The 14,240-nt window shown below is 38.1% G+C and overlaps 1 protein-coding gene across 3 annotated transcripts in view; it reads right to left on the bottom strand.

Annotated features, from left to right (window-relative positions):
- Positions 1 to 966: 966 nt before the first annotated feature.
- The window catches only part of Bmper (BMP binding endothelial regulator), a 237,833-nt gene continuing 224,559 nt past the window's right edge, over positions 967 to 14,240 (bottom strand). For all 3 annotated transcript variants that reach the window (XM_058584443.1, XM_046460608.2, XM_046460607.2), the window contains 2 exons: positions 10,813 to 10,943; positions 967 to 2,356 (listed from right to left, as the gene is read on the bottom strand). In XM_058584443.1, the coding sequence (XP_058440426.1) occupies positions 2,175 to 2,356; positions 10,813 to 10,943 (313 nt within the window). In that variant the 3' untranslated portion in view covers positions 967 to 2,174. The remainder of the gene's footprint in view (positions 2,357 to 10,812; positions 10,944 to 14,240) is intronic.

Below are 14,240 nucleotides of genomic sequence, written 5' to 3'. Positions count from 1 at the left end.
CATCATTTCCTTCCTGCAGCTCTCTTTTAATAAGTAAAACTCAGATGAACTGGAAAGGGGTTTATTGTCAACCTAAAAGAATCTGTACTTTTTACAGAAGGTAGAAACCAGCCAGAAGAGGTCAACTTTTCCTTTCATAGGAAAGCAGAGAATAAATGAGATTAAAAGTGGGAAAGAGTTTGCAAGCCTTAGGGGCCTCTGATTAGTGCTTCATTTGCTCACTAGTGGCCAGGAACGAGGTGGGTGTCCAGGTCTCCTGCTTCCCACTATGCCACACAGCCTCTTTACATTACAGATAATCAAAAGTGTAGCCCAAATGTGTCAACAACATGTATAAGGTAACAAACTACAACTGAAATCCAGAGCACCTAAATGCAAGTCCTGTTTCCAAGTGTGGCACTGAAGCAAGGACCAGGCTTCCTTGGGCCCAGACAATTGGGTAGATAGAACCTAAGCAAATCAGTGATAAAACCCAAAGTGCCAACGCCCTAGCCAATCACTACACTCTCTGCACTTTTTTCAGTCTTCTCAAACAACTAGGAATGCTCCAATAAAAAAATCCAAATTAGTGCCTTAGCTGTTATGAATATATATATATATATATGGAATACACATGTCTTTGATTAGTGAGGGTAATACTCTAACTACCAAAAACTTGAGTGTTTTCTATTATTTATTAATAATACTCTTTATGAAAATAAGCTAACTTGGGTTGTATAAATTACATGTAAATAAAACTATTAAACATTAACCAACCCAGGGGCTAGGATTGTGGCTCAGTGGTAGAGCGCTTGCCTCGCACTTATGAGATACTGGGATTGATCCTTAGCACCACATAAAAACAAATAAATAAAATTGTGCCCATTTACAACAACAAAAATTATTTTTTAAAAAATTGACCAAGCTGGTATTGATATAGCTTTATAAAGTACAGTGCAGGACATCTAGAAAGAGAAAGCACACTGGTTTAAATCTTAAGCCCTTTATTTACTATAATGGAGAACATTTTAGTTTTAGACATAAGTGGGTTTTGTTTTTATTGACATTTTCACTTATTCAAAAAACAAAACTCAGGAAAAATCACATGGTGACTGGTAGTAATGTATAAGTAAATTAGAGCAAATACATAGACCATTCTTTGGAGTGATGTTAAATCAGCTGGTCAATAATTTTTTTTCCTGTATAATAATTATGACATATTAATAGTCATCAAATAGCATTGGACAGGAATCCTTTAGAAATAGTTAAAGGCTTTCATTTTATACACAGAATAGTCACAAATGTCGATGGCCTACATCTACTCATTGAATTTGAGATTCAGAGAAATGGATATTCTTCGCATGTTGCACAACAATTTCTCCAAATATCTCCTCATGCTCAAAAGAATTAACATGTTATCCAGATACCCCTTAATCTCTATGCATGACATATAAATGGTCACATCCATCACACACACATATATAATTAGGAGACTCAAGGAATATGCAAAGATGGCAAGAAATTACTTGAGTCTTTGGTTATGCCCTAGTGACAAATATTTATTTCCTGGCAACTAGCCAATTTTGGAAACAATATCAGACCATGACCCAGTAAAGTCTAAAAGCCCATCCCTTGCTTTGCATGCACCATTAGGGCCTGTTACCAATCTCCTGCCATCTCTCTCCGGCATACATTCCTTTCTTAGAAACATGAAATGCCCCCAGATAAACGTACTCTTCTCCAAAGAAACACATTTCTCACTCAATTATAAATCCTGACTCAAAGCTGAAATTAATGCAGGCAGGCAATCGATGGTTCTTAGAAAACGTCCTTAAAAATGACAAATGTATGAGATGTTAAAGCCATCCAATAAGTCTGCATGCCGCCTTATTAAATTAAAAGCACCTGGTATATTTATACAATGTATCCAATGGCTTACAGATTAGGATCCTAGAAACAATACATGTTTTATAGCAAAAAATATACATATAATAATCCACCTATAGTTTATATAAATGATGAAATGTTTTTGAATATATCTATATATCTATCTATCTATCTATATATATATATACACACATATATACTCTGTGTATTTGCAGGATCAGGCACACAAATACTGCAGTCCTTCATTGGCTCTACTATGTCAGTGTCAAGGACACAAGATTTCAAAGTCTTAAAGACTGGAACAGAGGTCACCGCTGAGGACAAAGAACTGGTTTGATGCACCTTCCCTTGTGGAGAACCAAGTTTGCTGGACAGTGGCAACCTGCCACACACGGCTTATTGCATGGACCAATCTCATTCCAGTTGTCACACGTTTTGAAACATCCGGGGCCACAGGTATCATACACGGCACCATGCTTACACTGGGTGGCTGAAAAAGAGGAAACAAAGGTATAATTGAGAGAAATGGACATGTTAACTCACCCTTGCCTGAGACCATCCCTACAGGCTGTCAATGCACACTCCTTTCCACTATCCAGGGTTAGGTTTGCATATTAACAGGGGAACAGGAGCAGCTAATTATCCTCAAACACTCTGGGAATCACTTGGACCTGTGAAAATGAACCCAAAGATCTACCTCCTGGGTCAATGAACTTCAAAATAAAAAATGATAATAGCAAAAGCTTTTCATTCCTAAGTACGACAAACTATAAATCTGTAAGGCTATACAAAATTTTATAGTGTTATTTAGTTATTGCAAATGCCATGAAAAATTAACCCCAAATAGTTTTTCCAGCTATTGAGCTGAGATTAATAAAAATGTTTTGTACAACTACATCAATATTCAAATCTATGGTATTGCACAAGGGGGGAAAAGCCTACCAAAGATATTGAAAATGTGTGACATATTTTAATCAAAGTGATCATGTGTGGAATGAGTCAATTTCAGGCAAGCTTGAGCCAAAGTTGGATAATGCCAAATAGAGACAAATCAGATGTGTGACCGCAGCAAGGGCAGCAGCAGCTGGCTGACAGGGCTGGGGAATATAAAAATGTTGACAACGACGTAGACAAGTCATAGCCAATTTGCTATCTTTGTTAACTCAGAGCTGAAATAGTTTTAACAATATTCTGAGAGATCCTGAAAATTCATGAATAGATTAGTCAGAAAACAATAATGCAAACCTTTGGGAAGTTTTATGACATAGAGATTTTTCCACCTGAGTTAGTTCTATAGAGAATCCAAGGACCTGCCCCTCATTCTCAACACTAGGGAATTATGACACATGTAGGAATTTAGAGCAGGGACTCTCCATGAACACCAGTGGCAATCCAATCTTCATTTGAAGTTGCTCCAAATAAAAGTAATACCAAGGATCAACTGTCATCAGCTTAAATGTCTCCATTGTTGTTTGTGCAGTGTGCAGAATAACATTTGGCAAAGAATAATGAAACCATAAATAGAATTGATTTCCAAGCAAATGAGTCTTGGAAATTATATGTTTGGAGTTACCACAAAACATTGGTGCTTGAACATTTTTAATTAACAGCAAGTTAAAAAGACCCATAAAGTAAATTCTATGAAGGCTACTCAGATATCCATTAGACTACTTAAAACCAAATGAGAAAAGAGGCCTCCTGTCCAAAGAGTAATCAATGATCTCTCATGCATCTTTACTTATTATTAGAAAACTGAGCTGTAGATAGCATAAAATTTTGAGAAACATTTGAATGGAACCAATTTGAAAATTGTTGACAGTATAGTTAATATTTTTTCTCTCTGAAAAATATTGAACACATATTTATTTATCCGTACCACAATTGTTATCATTGTTGTCTAAACTATCGGCTCTCACTAAGCATTGGTTCTGAATGAGGCCTTTTTACAAAATGCTTTGTAAATAGAGATTAATGACATGGTCATCTGTCTGATACACAAACAGAGGGATGAGTTTTTAGTAGCTAATTACCAGTCAACTATATTGAAAGTTCAAATGTAACCTTATTGATTCCTATGCCTAACTCATTCTCTCAATTTTTTGAGGTGTCTTTTTTCATGCCCCAAAAAGAAAACAAAATAAAATTCTCTACCCATTTTCTCTGTTTTTTTTTTCTTCTTTATGCTAATCATTACCCAACAGTATCATGATTTCTTTTGTCTTCTGTATGACTACTAGAATGTAAGCTTGCTCAGGGAGGAAGTTTTGCCAGGTCTATCACTATATCTCTAGCACCTAGATAGTCTGAATTACAAGGCCAACAATAAATACTTGTTGAGTAAATGAATGAGTCATGAAATTGTCACAGCAGAGAGGGAATGAACACCTTCAATTTGTCCCTGTGGATCCACTCTCTGTCCTCTTTGTGCTCAGCACCCACACTGACCTCTGTGAATGACACTGTTTTCCCTACCACTATACACTGGTGATTTTAATGTGCTATCAGAATTAAAATTGTTGTCCTATAAAAGCCCTCACATTCATGCTTCAGGCACTTCAAAGACTTGTTCCTTTTTAGCATACATGAGGACAGATAATATTTCCAAAGTAGAAGTAGGTGCACCATGGAAGCCCCCACTGATTCCCATCATTATCTACCTCACACTTGACTGAAGCACTTCCTCCACCCCAGAGCACCCATTCTCTTTTAGGGTTGGATTTAATTAAACTACAGGAACATCTATAATATACCCTCCTCCTGCCTCTTCTCCTTCTCTTGCCCCTCCCTGCTTACGATTCAGATTTTGTGTCACATCTCCTCCAAGAACTTTGTCCTGCTTGCACATTAATCTTCCCCCTTTTTGTTTAACAAAAACTATTCCTTCCTTTCTTCTTCCTTTCACCTCCAATCCTTATGGGAAAAAAAAATTTATAGTCAGTTTGCCCTATTCTTCTGCAACTGATTGACAACATGTCTTCCTTACCCACCACTTTATTGAAGCAGTTTCCTCCAAAGTTTTTACAAATGACCATGTCCACCGATACACTGACAGCTCTCATTCTCCAAAGATCTCTTTGCAAAATATTTGGTCTTTTTGCCTATTATTGTTTATGAAATCAAGTCCTCCTGGTTCTTCACTGACTCTTTGAGAGCACCTTCTTTTTCTTAGCTTTTTCTGCCTGCTCTCAGACACTAAATGTTCAAATTACTTCCTAGTGTCTTCTCCTTTTTCCCTCCTCCAGTTCAGTCTCTGACATCCCATCTGAAAGCCCTGAAATTTATTATCATTAGCTCTAATTCTTTGCCCAATCAAATCATTTTTGTCTTAATTTGAATGTAACCTCCTTTGAGTAGCTTCCTGCCCCCCTCCTCTGCACACCACAATATTTTTCACATTATAGTTATTCATTTATTTGTTCTAACCACTCAGATGCAATGCAGATATCTTTCTTAATCAATAATACTCATAAGAGTCCCCTGAGGATCTTTTAAAAGATATCTATGCCTCACCTCCAACCCTCAAGATTTTTGCTCTGAGTCTGCATGGGGTCTAGGTGGTCATAGATTTAAAAGGTTCCAGGGGTCACTGTGATAAGCAGCCACAGTTGAAGATAGTGAACCGCTAAGAGCTGGGTCCATATCTTCCATAACTCAAAGTTCTGGCACTGGGCCAAGCATAGAAGAGCAGTGTAATGGAGACACATTGAATCATGAGTTTATCTTAATGGTGTCCAATCCATCACTCTGCTTCCCAGCATGGATTCCATTTGGCTGGACTCAAGTTCATTTTCCACTTTGCTGCTTCCTGAACCCCTTTCAGCTCACCTCACCCCAGATGCTTTTCTCCTGTTCAGATCTTGCTAGGATCCCTTCTATTGGGAAGACTTCTCAGCAGAATTTCTTCTTTCCCACTGAGTTTGTTCTTTCACCCTGACTCTCTGATGTCTTCTCTCTCTGACTCCTTGAATCTTCTGGCTCTACCACTTAACTTCTTCAATGATACCTTCTCTTTATAATATTGAGTACTGATACATCCTCACAGTCTACAAGTAGAAAATGAACTGTAGAAAATGAAGAACTACTAGAGAAAAAGAAAAAGATCTTTCTCTTGGGCATTCTCCCTCAATATATAAACACCCATCTCCATTTCAATTCAAATTAGATCAATAGGCATCAAATGAGCATCTGCCAGATGCCAGGCATTCTCTTAAGCCTGGGGGAATCGAATGGGAATAAGATGTATCTCTGATCTCCAGTTGAAGAAATCTGAGCTTATAACTGAGTAGGAGAAACTGGTATGGACGGTGGAAGGGTAAAGAGAGCGACATTAACCAACATTGAGAGATGGGTAGGGATGGAGGAAGACTGCAGAGAACAGATCCCACTCAGGTCATGTAAGATGAGCAGAACCATGTCAGACAGTCAATGCAGAAGAGCTTCCCAGGCGGAGAGAGCTGCAAGAATAAGGAGAAAGGACAAAGGACAGAGATGGCTGATTCAGGGAAGGAGGATCCCTGGATTGGTGGAAAGGAGGAAGCACAGGAGGGAGTGTTGGGAGATAAAGGCAGAGAAGTCAACAGTGTCCAGAGATCACAAATGACTCCACAAACCTTGGCAAAGGGAAGTCTTGGAAGGATTTAAGCTGAGGAGTGACATCATCATATCTGCCTTCAATTGGCACAATGTTTATATGACTGTACAAAGTTAATACTAAGTTGAGACCCCATTGTGCCCTCAGTGAATCCACTTATTTCCCAAAGTCACATAACAGGCAAAAGATAAATTTTTTAAACATAAATGTGATTTGGTTCACACACATGCCTTTTGAAAGTATTCATTTGGCTAAATTGTTTTTGTTTTTATTTTAAATCAGGAGCCTGCCAAAGTATTAGGGTTAGCAAGCATTTAATCTCCAGAGGACATTTCAACAACTACATTAACACATAAAGACATTACATGCTGATCTTATCAGTATGTCAGATAAGCATAGCTCTGTGTCCTCTGGAATGAGCTGTCTCTATGTCCCCTGCTGGGTGCTAAAGGTTACAGTATCCAACTTTATCCCCTTATTTTTACAGGAGGCATCCAGTCAGCCAAAAAAAAAAAAAAAAAAAAAAAAAAAAGCTCAGTGTATATAACTAGGGCAGAGTTGCTGCAGGGAAGGAGCTAGAATCATCTGGGGGTTGCAGAGATAAACAAAGAAGAAGAAACTGCTCATGAAGCCCAGACTATTCACAGTGCTGCAGAAAGACACAAAAACCTGCTTTCCTAGCACCTTTTCTATGTATAAAATGTATTACTGGGTGTGCAGTGATAATTAGCATCAGCTGTAGGCAATGGCAGAAATTCTGCTAAGGATGGTAATGTTAGACAAAAGGAGACAAGATCCTAACAAATTTACAGCTACAGAGGTATCAAGTAACACCTACCAGTGATAAGAAACAAGTGAACAAAAATTGAAAAGTTACTAAAGTTAATAAAGATCTAGGCAGCAAAAATTTGGATTAATTAGTTGGTGTATATATAAATACATAAATACATTCGTATTTATATTTTTCTACAAATATGAATACTGAAATATTTAATTATTTAAATATTTAATCATTCTTGCTTTTATGTTAGAATAATTAAATAATTTTAATGATTAAATGTTGAAGTTATGATGGAAATTGACCTGGGTTTGATTTCCAGCTTTCTTGATCTATTCAAAGTCTTGATTTCTTTATCAGTAAAATTGGAGTAATATAATGGTAACATATAGGTTATTATGGGCATGGAATTAAGATAAAATATCATATAACATGCTAGTAAATTCCTTGGGGGAAAGGACGTACTTAGAAAATAATAAAGAGCAATATAAATCATTATTATTAAACTTTCATATACCCTCACTATAGTCCTTCACATTGTATTTTATTTGGTGATTCCAAAGCTAAATTAGAGTTCCATTAGTCCTTCTTGACACAGTTAGTGGGCATATGCCATGTCAGAAGTGATGATGGTGTTAAAATTCAGGCTAGCCTTTAAAATGTCACTTTTTAATTCAGAGTTTCTTGCCTGGTTGGCATCTTACTTGTTCAACTTTCGAGCTTTTTACTCTAGAAAATTTTTCTTGTCTGTCATAAGTAGCATTAAGTGCTTTCATGAGTCAGAGAACCTGAGACCTTAAAACAAGTAAACAGTATTCTTAGAGTCTTCAATATTCTAGATGGTTCTGAAATAAATCTACTGAGAGAGTCTCTGTAAATTTATTTCCCCAGGTATCCATCATCAATCTGTGGGATTCCATAATATGCATACATATGTGTGTGTGCACGTATGTGTGTGTGTAAAGTGTTGTCCTCCAACTGCACATTGATGGAGTTATACTTTACCCATATGGCTCCATTAAATTTGAGAGGTAAATGGAACCTTTGAGGGGCCATATTCTTTTTCCATTAAAAAAGCAATTTTAGCTCCAGAGAGTCAGTCCCTGAAATGAGGATGTTGACGTGAAATGTGTAGTCCTCAAATTCACTGTGTGCACTGAAATGGTGCTAAGTGTAGCCCTGGGCCAGGAGGAGAAGGTTCATATATCCTGTATCTAACCCCAGTACCACCACAGCTAATAAAATAAATAGAATTCTGCTGAGCTCTACATTACATCAGGATGGATGGGTGGGTGCTTGACTCCATTTATCTTAGTCATCTTGTGGTAGATTCAAGGGAAAGAGGATTCAAAATAAAGGGAGCTAGGAGAATTCAAGATGGCAGGAAAGATTCAATTCCTCACAAACATCCTCCTCACATACTGCGCTCAGTGCTGATGCCAAAGGTCAGAGGTCAGCCATTTGCTTTGCCTTCCAGCAGCCTCAGCCATGCCTTCATGTGAATTATTTTTATCAAAGCAATAGTCCTCAGAGAGGAGCAGCACTAATAGAGAGAAACTTTTGCTGTGGAAGGTAAACTCTGATGTAAATTGAGCTTGGGTTGGCAGAAGTGACGGCAAAGCTGAAAGGGATGTCAGAGGGAGACCACAAGCTTTGGTGCTTTTCAGAAGTCATGAACTAGTGGCAGCACCAAGGGGCAGCTGAGGAAACTTCAGGAACCACCATCCTCCTCCTCCTCCAAGTTAACACACAAGTGGACTCAGTGCTTTCAACTCTGACTGCAGGTCAGAAGCACCTGAGAAGTTTTAAAGTTCATAACATCAAATGAAGAGGCTATTTGGGCATGCAGCCCAGGCATTGGCTTCTGGTGTGTTTTTTAAGTCCTCAGAGTGACTCCAATTCCAGCTAAGCTGAGACGTACTGGCCTAAGTGAATATGATGTCTAAGCACTGTAAACACAGCTCTGAGATGATTCTTCTTTTAACCAGATGACCACTCCTACCTTCCACCAACGAGGAGATTCTGGAGCATGCAGAGGCATGAGTTGCCATCTTTTCTAAGATCTCGGTTAAGGCTATTAGGAGTATTGTAGAATGATAAAAACTCCAGTCTCTTCATTCTAGGTATATCTGACCCCATATGGAAAAAAGCTTTCCAACCTTTGAACTAGGTGACAAGTACTCAGTCATAGCACCTTCAAACAGAATTAGCAGCAGCTGCCAGTGACAGAGCATCTTCTGTGACTTGGACACTCATCAAGATGCTTCAAGTACCCATCACTAGTGCTTGACTTTTGACACAGTAGAATTATGGAAAATTTCAAAATATGTCCAGACTATCTCCCCTTCTGTCCTAGTTGGGCACTGCCACTATCTTAATTCAAGCTGCCATCAGTTTTGTTTTTTTTTTTTAAACCAGGACTATTGTAACAGCCTCCTGCCTGGTCACCTGCTCTTAAGCTTGCCCCCCTCCAATCTATTATCTACACAATAGCCAGGATCATCTTTGAAAAACACAAAAAGACTTGCTAAAAATTCATTAGTGGCTTCCACTACTCTTAGAATAAAAGCTAGGCTGCTTTCCAAAATCTATAAAGCCCTGCACAATTCAGCTCCTGCTCCCAGCCCACCTCAATTCCCGTCTTTCCCTTGCCCACCAAGCTCCAGCCACACTGGCTTCCTTCCGGTTTGAGAAATTGCCATTTTGTCTCTCTTCTGGCTGTCAAACATGGTTCTTTTGAATGGAAAGTTTGCCCTGACTCCCTTAGAGCTACTCTGAAACATCCCTGTACTTGGAAGCCTCCCCTCTTCATCTGACTTGCCTTCTATCCCTCTCCACTTATTTTCTATAACACTATCCTGTTTGCTTCTCTCATTATACTCACTATGATTTGTAAATATTTACTTCAGTGTTATTGTTTTTGTCTGGTTCTGCCACAAGACAGCCAGCATCTCAATGACAGGGACCTCAACACTATTGTCATCAAAATACCCAGGGTGTCTAGCACAATGCCCAGTACTTACCACTTTGCAACAAGTATGTCTTGGATGAACAAAGGTATCCATTTTACACATATGAAATAAGCTAATTAAGTTGCCTGAGGACAAAGAGCTAATAACAACTATTATAGAAAACTGTCTCTTTGAGAGAAAGAAATATTCTTCTAGGGTGTGTATAACAATCTCTTTAAAAAATCATCATGTTTATCCTTAAGACCTTAAATGACTGCAAATTGCCCCAAATCTCCTTTGCATCACGCATAACCTAAGCTACAGTTATGACTACCCATGTGCTAAGTACATCCAGCTGGTAGTCTGAGGTTGAGAGGATGTTGCAATAGTGGAAATCCTTAAATTGTTAAAATGTGCTTGTCACAAAGCATTTCTCTTAAGTGCTGGCTTCCCAGTGGGAACCCCCTGTGTTTTATCAAGTAGCAATCCAGTTGGGCCACCAATGGTATTTCCTTTTGGCCAAGAGAGGATCTAGCCATTCATACCAACATCTGCAAGAATTCTACATTGCCATCTTGGGCACTGTGGTAAACTTCTGAAGGGTGGATCCCCTAGGGCTTTGTTACCTGCACAGTTCTGCTGAGGCTCCCAGTGGACTTTGATGCCTTCTCTCTGGCAGGCCCGAGTATATGCCAGGAATGACTCACAGTAACAGTTTTTGTGCACTGGACATTCACACATATCTGTCACACAGGACCTAGAGAAACAATGGAGAGAAAAGAATATTCAAAAATATCAACTCATCAAAAAACTGAAATGTGGTTTGCAGAAAGGGTTGGATAGATGGACAGGAAGACTTGATTGGCCATTAAAGGTTGTTACTTCTGCGTCAAATACCTAAAATATTTATTAAAAATTCTGAATGCTGCCTTAGTGCTGAGGACCTCTGAGTAATGTGATATTAAGTTTTCTTTCTTCTGGAGCAGGACTGATAGAACTTTGTGCAATGACATAAATGTTCTAAGACCTCTACTGTCCAAAGAAGTGGTCACTATCCATATTTGGCTGTTCAGCACATTGTATGTGGCTAGTGCAACTGAGGAGTTGAATTTCTAATGTGATTTAATTTTAATTAACTTAGCCACATAGACTTAGTGACTGCTCCATTGGAAAGGCGTCTCTCAGAATAGAGTCACCATTCAATATGCTGTCATTTTGTGTGGAACATGTGTGCCCACTTGATTGTAGAAAGAGGTCAGCTAGCTCTGTGTAGTAGTTGGCACAGCACCTGCTCCAAACAAGAATCAAACTGCAGAAACAGTATGCAAGGATCAATCATCCCAAGTGCACTTGCAAAATTATCACATCCTGACACTCAGAGCATAGACTTGGGAAGCAGGAACTAACAGAGACAAAACAGGAACAACTCTGAAACCTAAAGAGCTTATTCCATTGCACTGACTAGAGAAACAGCATTTGGGGAAATAATGTTTGTCAAACCCAGTTCTTTCCTTGAAGATTTTACATATTTTAAAGACACGAAAGATGTGTTTCATCCCAGAACTTAAAATTCTAAGATATTATTTTTTCACTTTTCAAGTTGATGATTTTTTACACAAAGCTATGCCCAGAGTTTGTGACAAACTGGAAAAGTAGATAGATCCATACTCTCTCTGCTGGCAGAAGGGTAAAATCTGTTGGCTCTTAGGTTGAACACGTTGTTATGCCAAGCATTTTATACAGATTGCCTCCTTTACTCCATACAGCAGTAGGGGATGAGGCAGATATTTTTACTGTCTCATTTAACAGATAGGGAAACTGAAGGCCAGAGATGTTCAGAATCCCGCCCAAGGTCACGTGGCTAATGGCAGATCCAGTTTTGCAAAATTAGGAATAGAATTCAATTTTTTTTCTGGTCTTAAGACCCATATTTATAATAATTGCATTAGAGGAACTTTCTAGAGAACACTTTGACAATATTTATGAATAATCCAAAGAAAGTTTTTTATGATATGATGGAGATATTTTATACCTAAGAAAACAGTAAAGCATGTGGACAAAGACTTCAAATACAGAAATTTTCATCACTATGCAATTTAAGCTAAAAAAGAAAAAAGAAATAACCTAAATGCTCACAGTTGGGGCCCAGTTAGATAATTTAGGTGACTTGTATGATCAGATAACTCTATAGCTATCACAAAGATGTTTTGGAAATATTTGCCTAAAATATGAGGAAATCTTCAAGAGGAATTAATAGGGGGAAAAGCAGGACAACAAAAATTCAGCATTGTGTAATCACAGAGAGAAAACAAAAATAACTGAAAACAGATATGATCATGATGATCAACTCTGGGTGGTGGAATTGTAGCTCTATTTTCTATTTTCTATGAACAGCACATGTTGCTCTTCTTAAAAGATAAATAACACAATTTATTTATTTATTTTTTTTAACATTAGAAACATAGACAGCCCCCAACTTTAATGGTTCAACTTACAATTTTTCAACTTTATAACAGTGTGAAAGCAATACACATATAGTAGAAACTGTACTTTAAATTTTGACTTTGATCCTTAGCACCACATAAATGTAAATGAATAAAACAAGCACATTGTGTCCATCTACAACTAAAAATATTTTAAAACACACTTAATACAGCCAACCTGCCAAATATCGCAACACAATTTATTTTTAAAACAACAAAAAGGAACAAATAGAATATATTAATATTTAAATCAAAATTTAGGAACTATAATGGGAAAAATAAAGTTAAAGAGTGGGGGAAAATTATAAACATCTGTTTATAGTTTGTAGTTATTAAATAATGTCCAATCCATGGCCTCCTGATATAGACTTCAATTTGATTCACTCTGTGCTGTCCTCACACTTCTACCTCATTCTTCTTTGATGCTGTGAACTTGATATCCAGACATATGAAACAGATGATGGAATAATTATGCATGCTTTTGCTAGTTACAAAGGAATTCATTAACAGAAAAATAAAAGCATCTTGAAAAGCACTTCAGATTTCAGGAAGGGACAAAAATATTGTTATTCAACTATTCAGTTTGTGTTTATCACACAATAATTCAGCATGAAGAAAATATAATTTATGATACATTGGAGCTAAATTTTTATGTGTTTGGGGAAGTATATTGTCCCTTAATCAGTATGCACCACTATTATCAGTTTATATTCATTTTATAGAACAAGTAGCAAAAACTTAACTACGTTTAGTAATTAAAATGTGTAGCTTTGGTGTCTCTGCTTTCACAACATTGCTCTGTCCTGATTATGTTCTGCCAGCTGTGGAACTGGTCAGAGAAACAGCTCTCATTGCACCAGTGGGAAAGCACAGACCACATTACAGTCAAGACTGAGTTTTCCAGGAAGCTCTAGACCTAAAGGGCACCTGCCTACTCTTCGAATTTCCACCATAAAGGAATTGACAAAATTACAAAGAGGTCAGGCCTATGCAATTCCTTTAAAGCGTACTTTCCATCACAGGAGCTTTTATTGAGTGCATCTAGAAATGATTTCCTGACTTACCTGCCCTACTCCTGGCATCTTTCCTAGCAGCTGAGAGGTGCAGGAGGACTCCTCCTCTACATGGTCCACACAGCTGCTCAGTGCAGCCAGATGGCAAGAGGATGCCAAGAGCAATTGCAGGTCCCAGTGAGCTGGTGCCCTGCAGGCCCACACTTTGTCACACATTGGCTATTGCCGTGTGTGTGTGTGTGTGTGTGTGTGTGTGTGTGTGTATGTATGTGTGTGGTGTTTCAAGGACTCCTTGAAGACATGTTTTAACCCTTTCCTCCACAGCACAGTAACAGTATCAGAACCAGGGTCAGTTCCCTCCCTGAAATCCAATAGATGACAATCCCTCTCCAGGGGAAATTTTGCCACTCATTTTCCCCCTTCAATCTACTACCACTGCCTCCTGCAAAGCCCTAAAATAGTAACCCCTGGCCACACATGGCTATTTAAATTAAATTAATTAATTATAATTAAATAAAATTACAAATTCAGTTCCTCAGTCACACTAGCCTCACACCA

This window comes from Marmota monax, unplaced genomic scaffold (genome assembly GCF_021218885.2).
Source record: "Marmota monax isolate L192 unplaced genomic scaffold, Marmota_monax_Labrador192_F-V1.1 WCK01_AAM20220418_F8-fsc00107, whole genome shotgun sequence".
In the NCBI taxonomy this organism is placed as follows: Eukaryota; Metazoa; Chordata; class Mammalia; order Rodentia; family Sciuridae; genus Marmota; species Marmota monax.
This window is presented reverse-complemented; position numbering and strand designations above follow the sequence as displayed.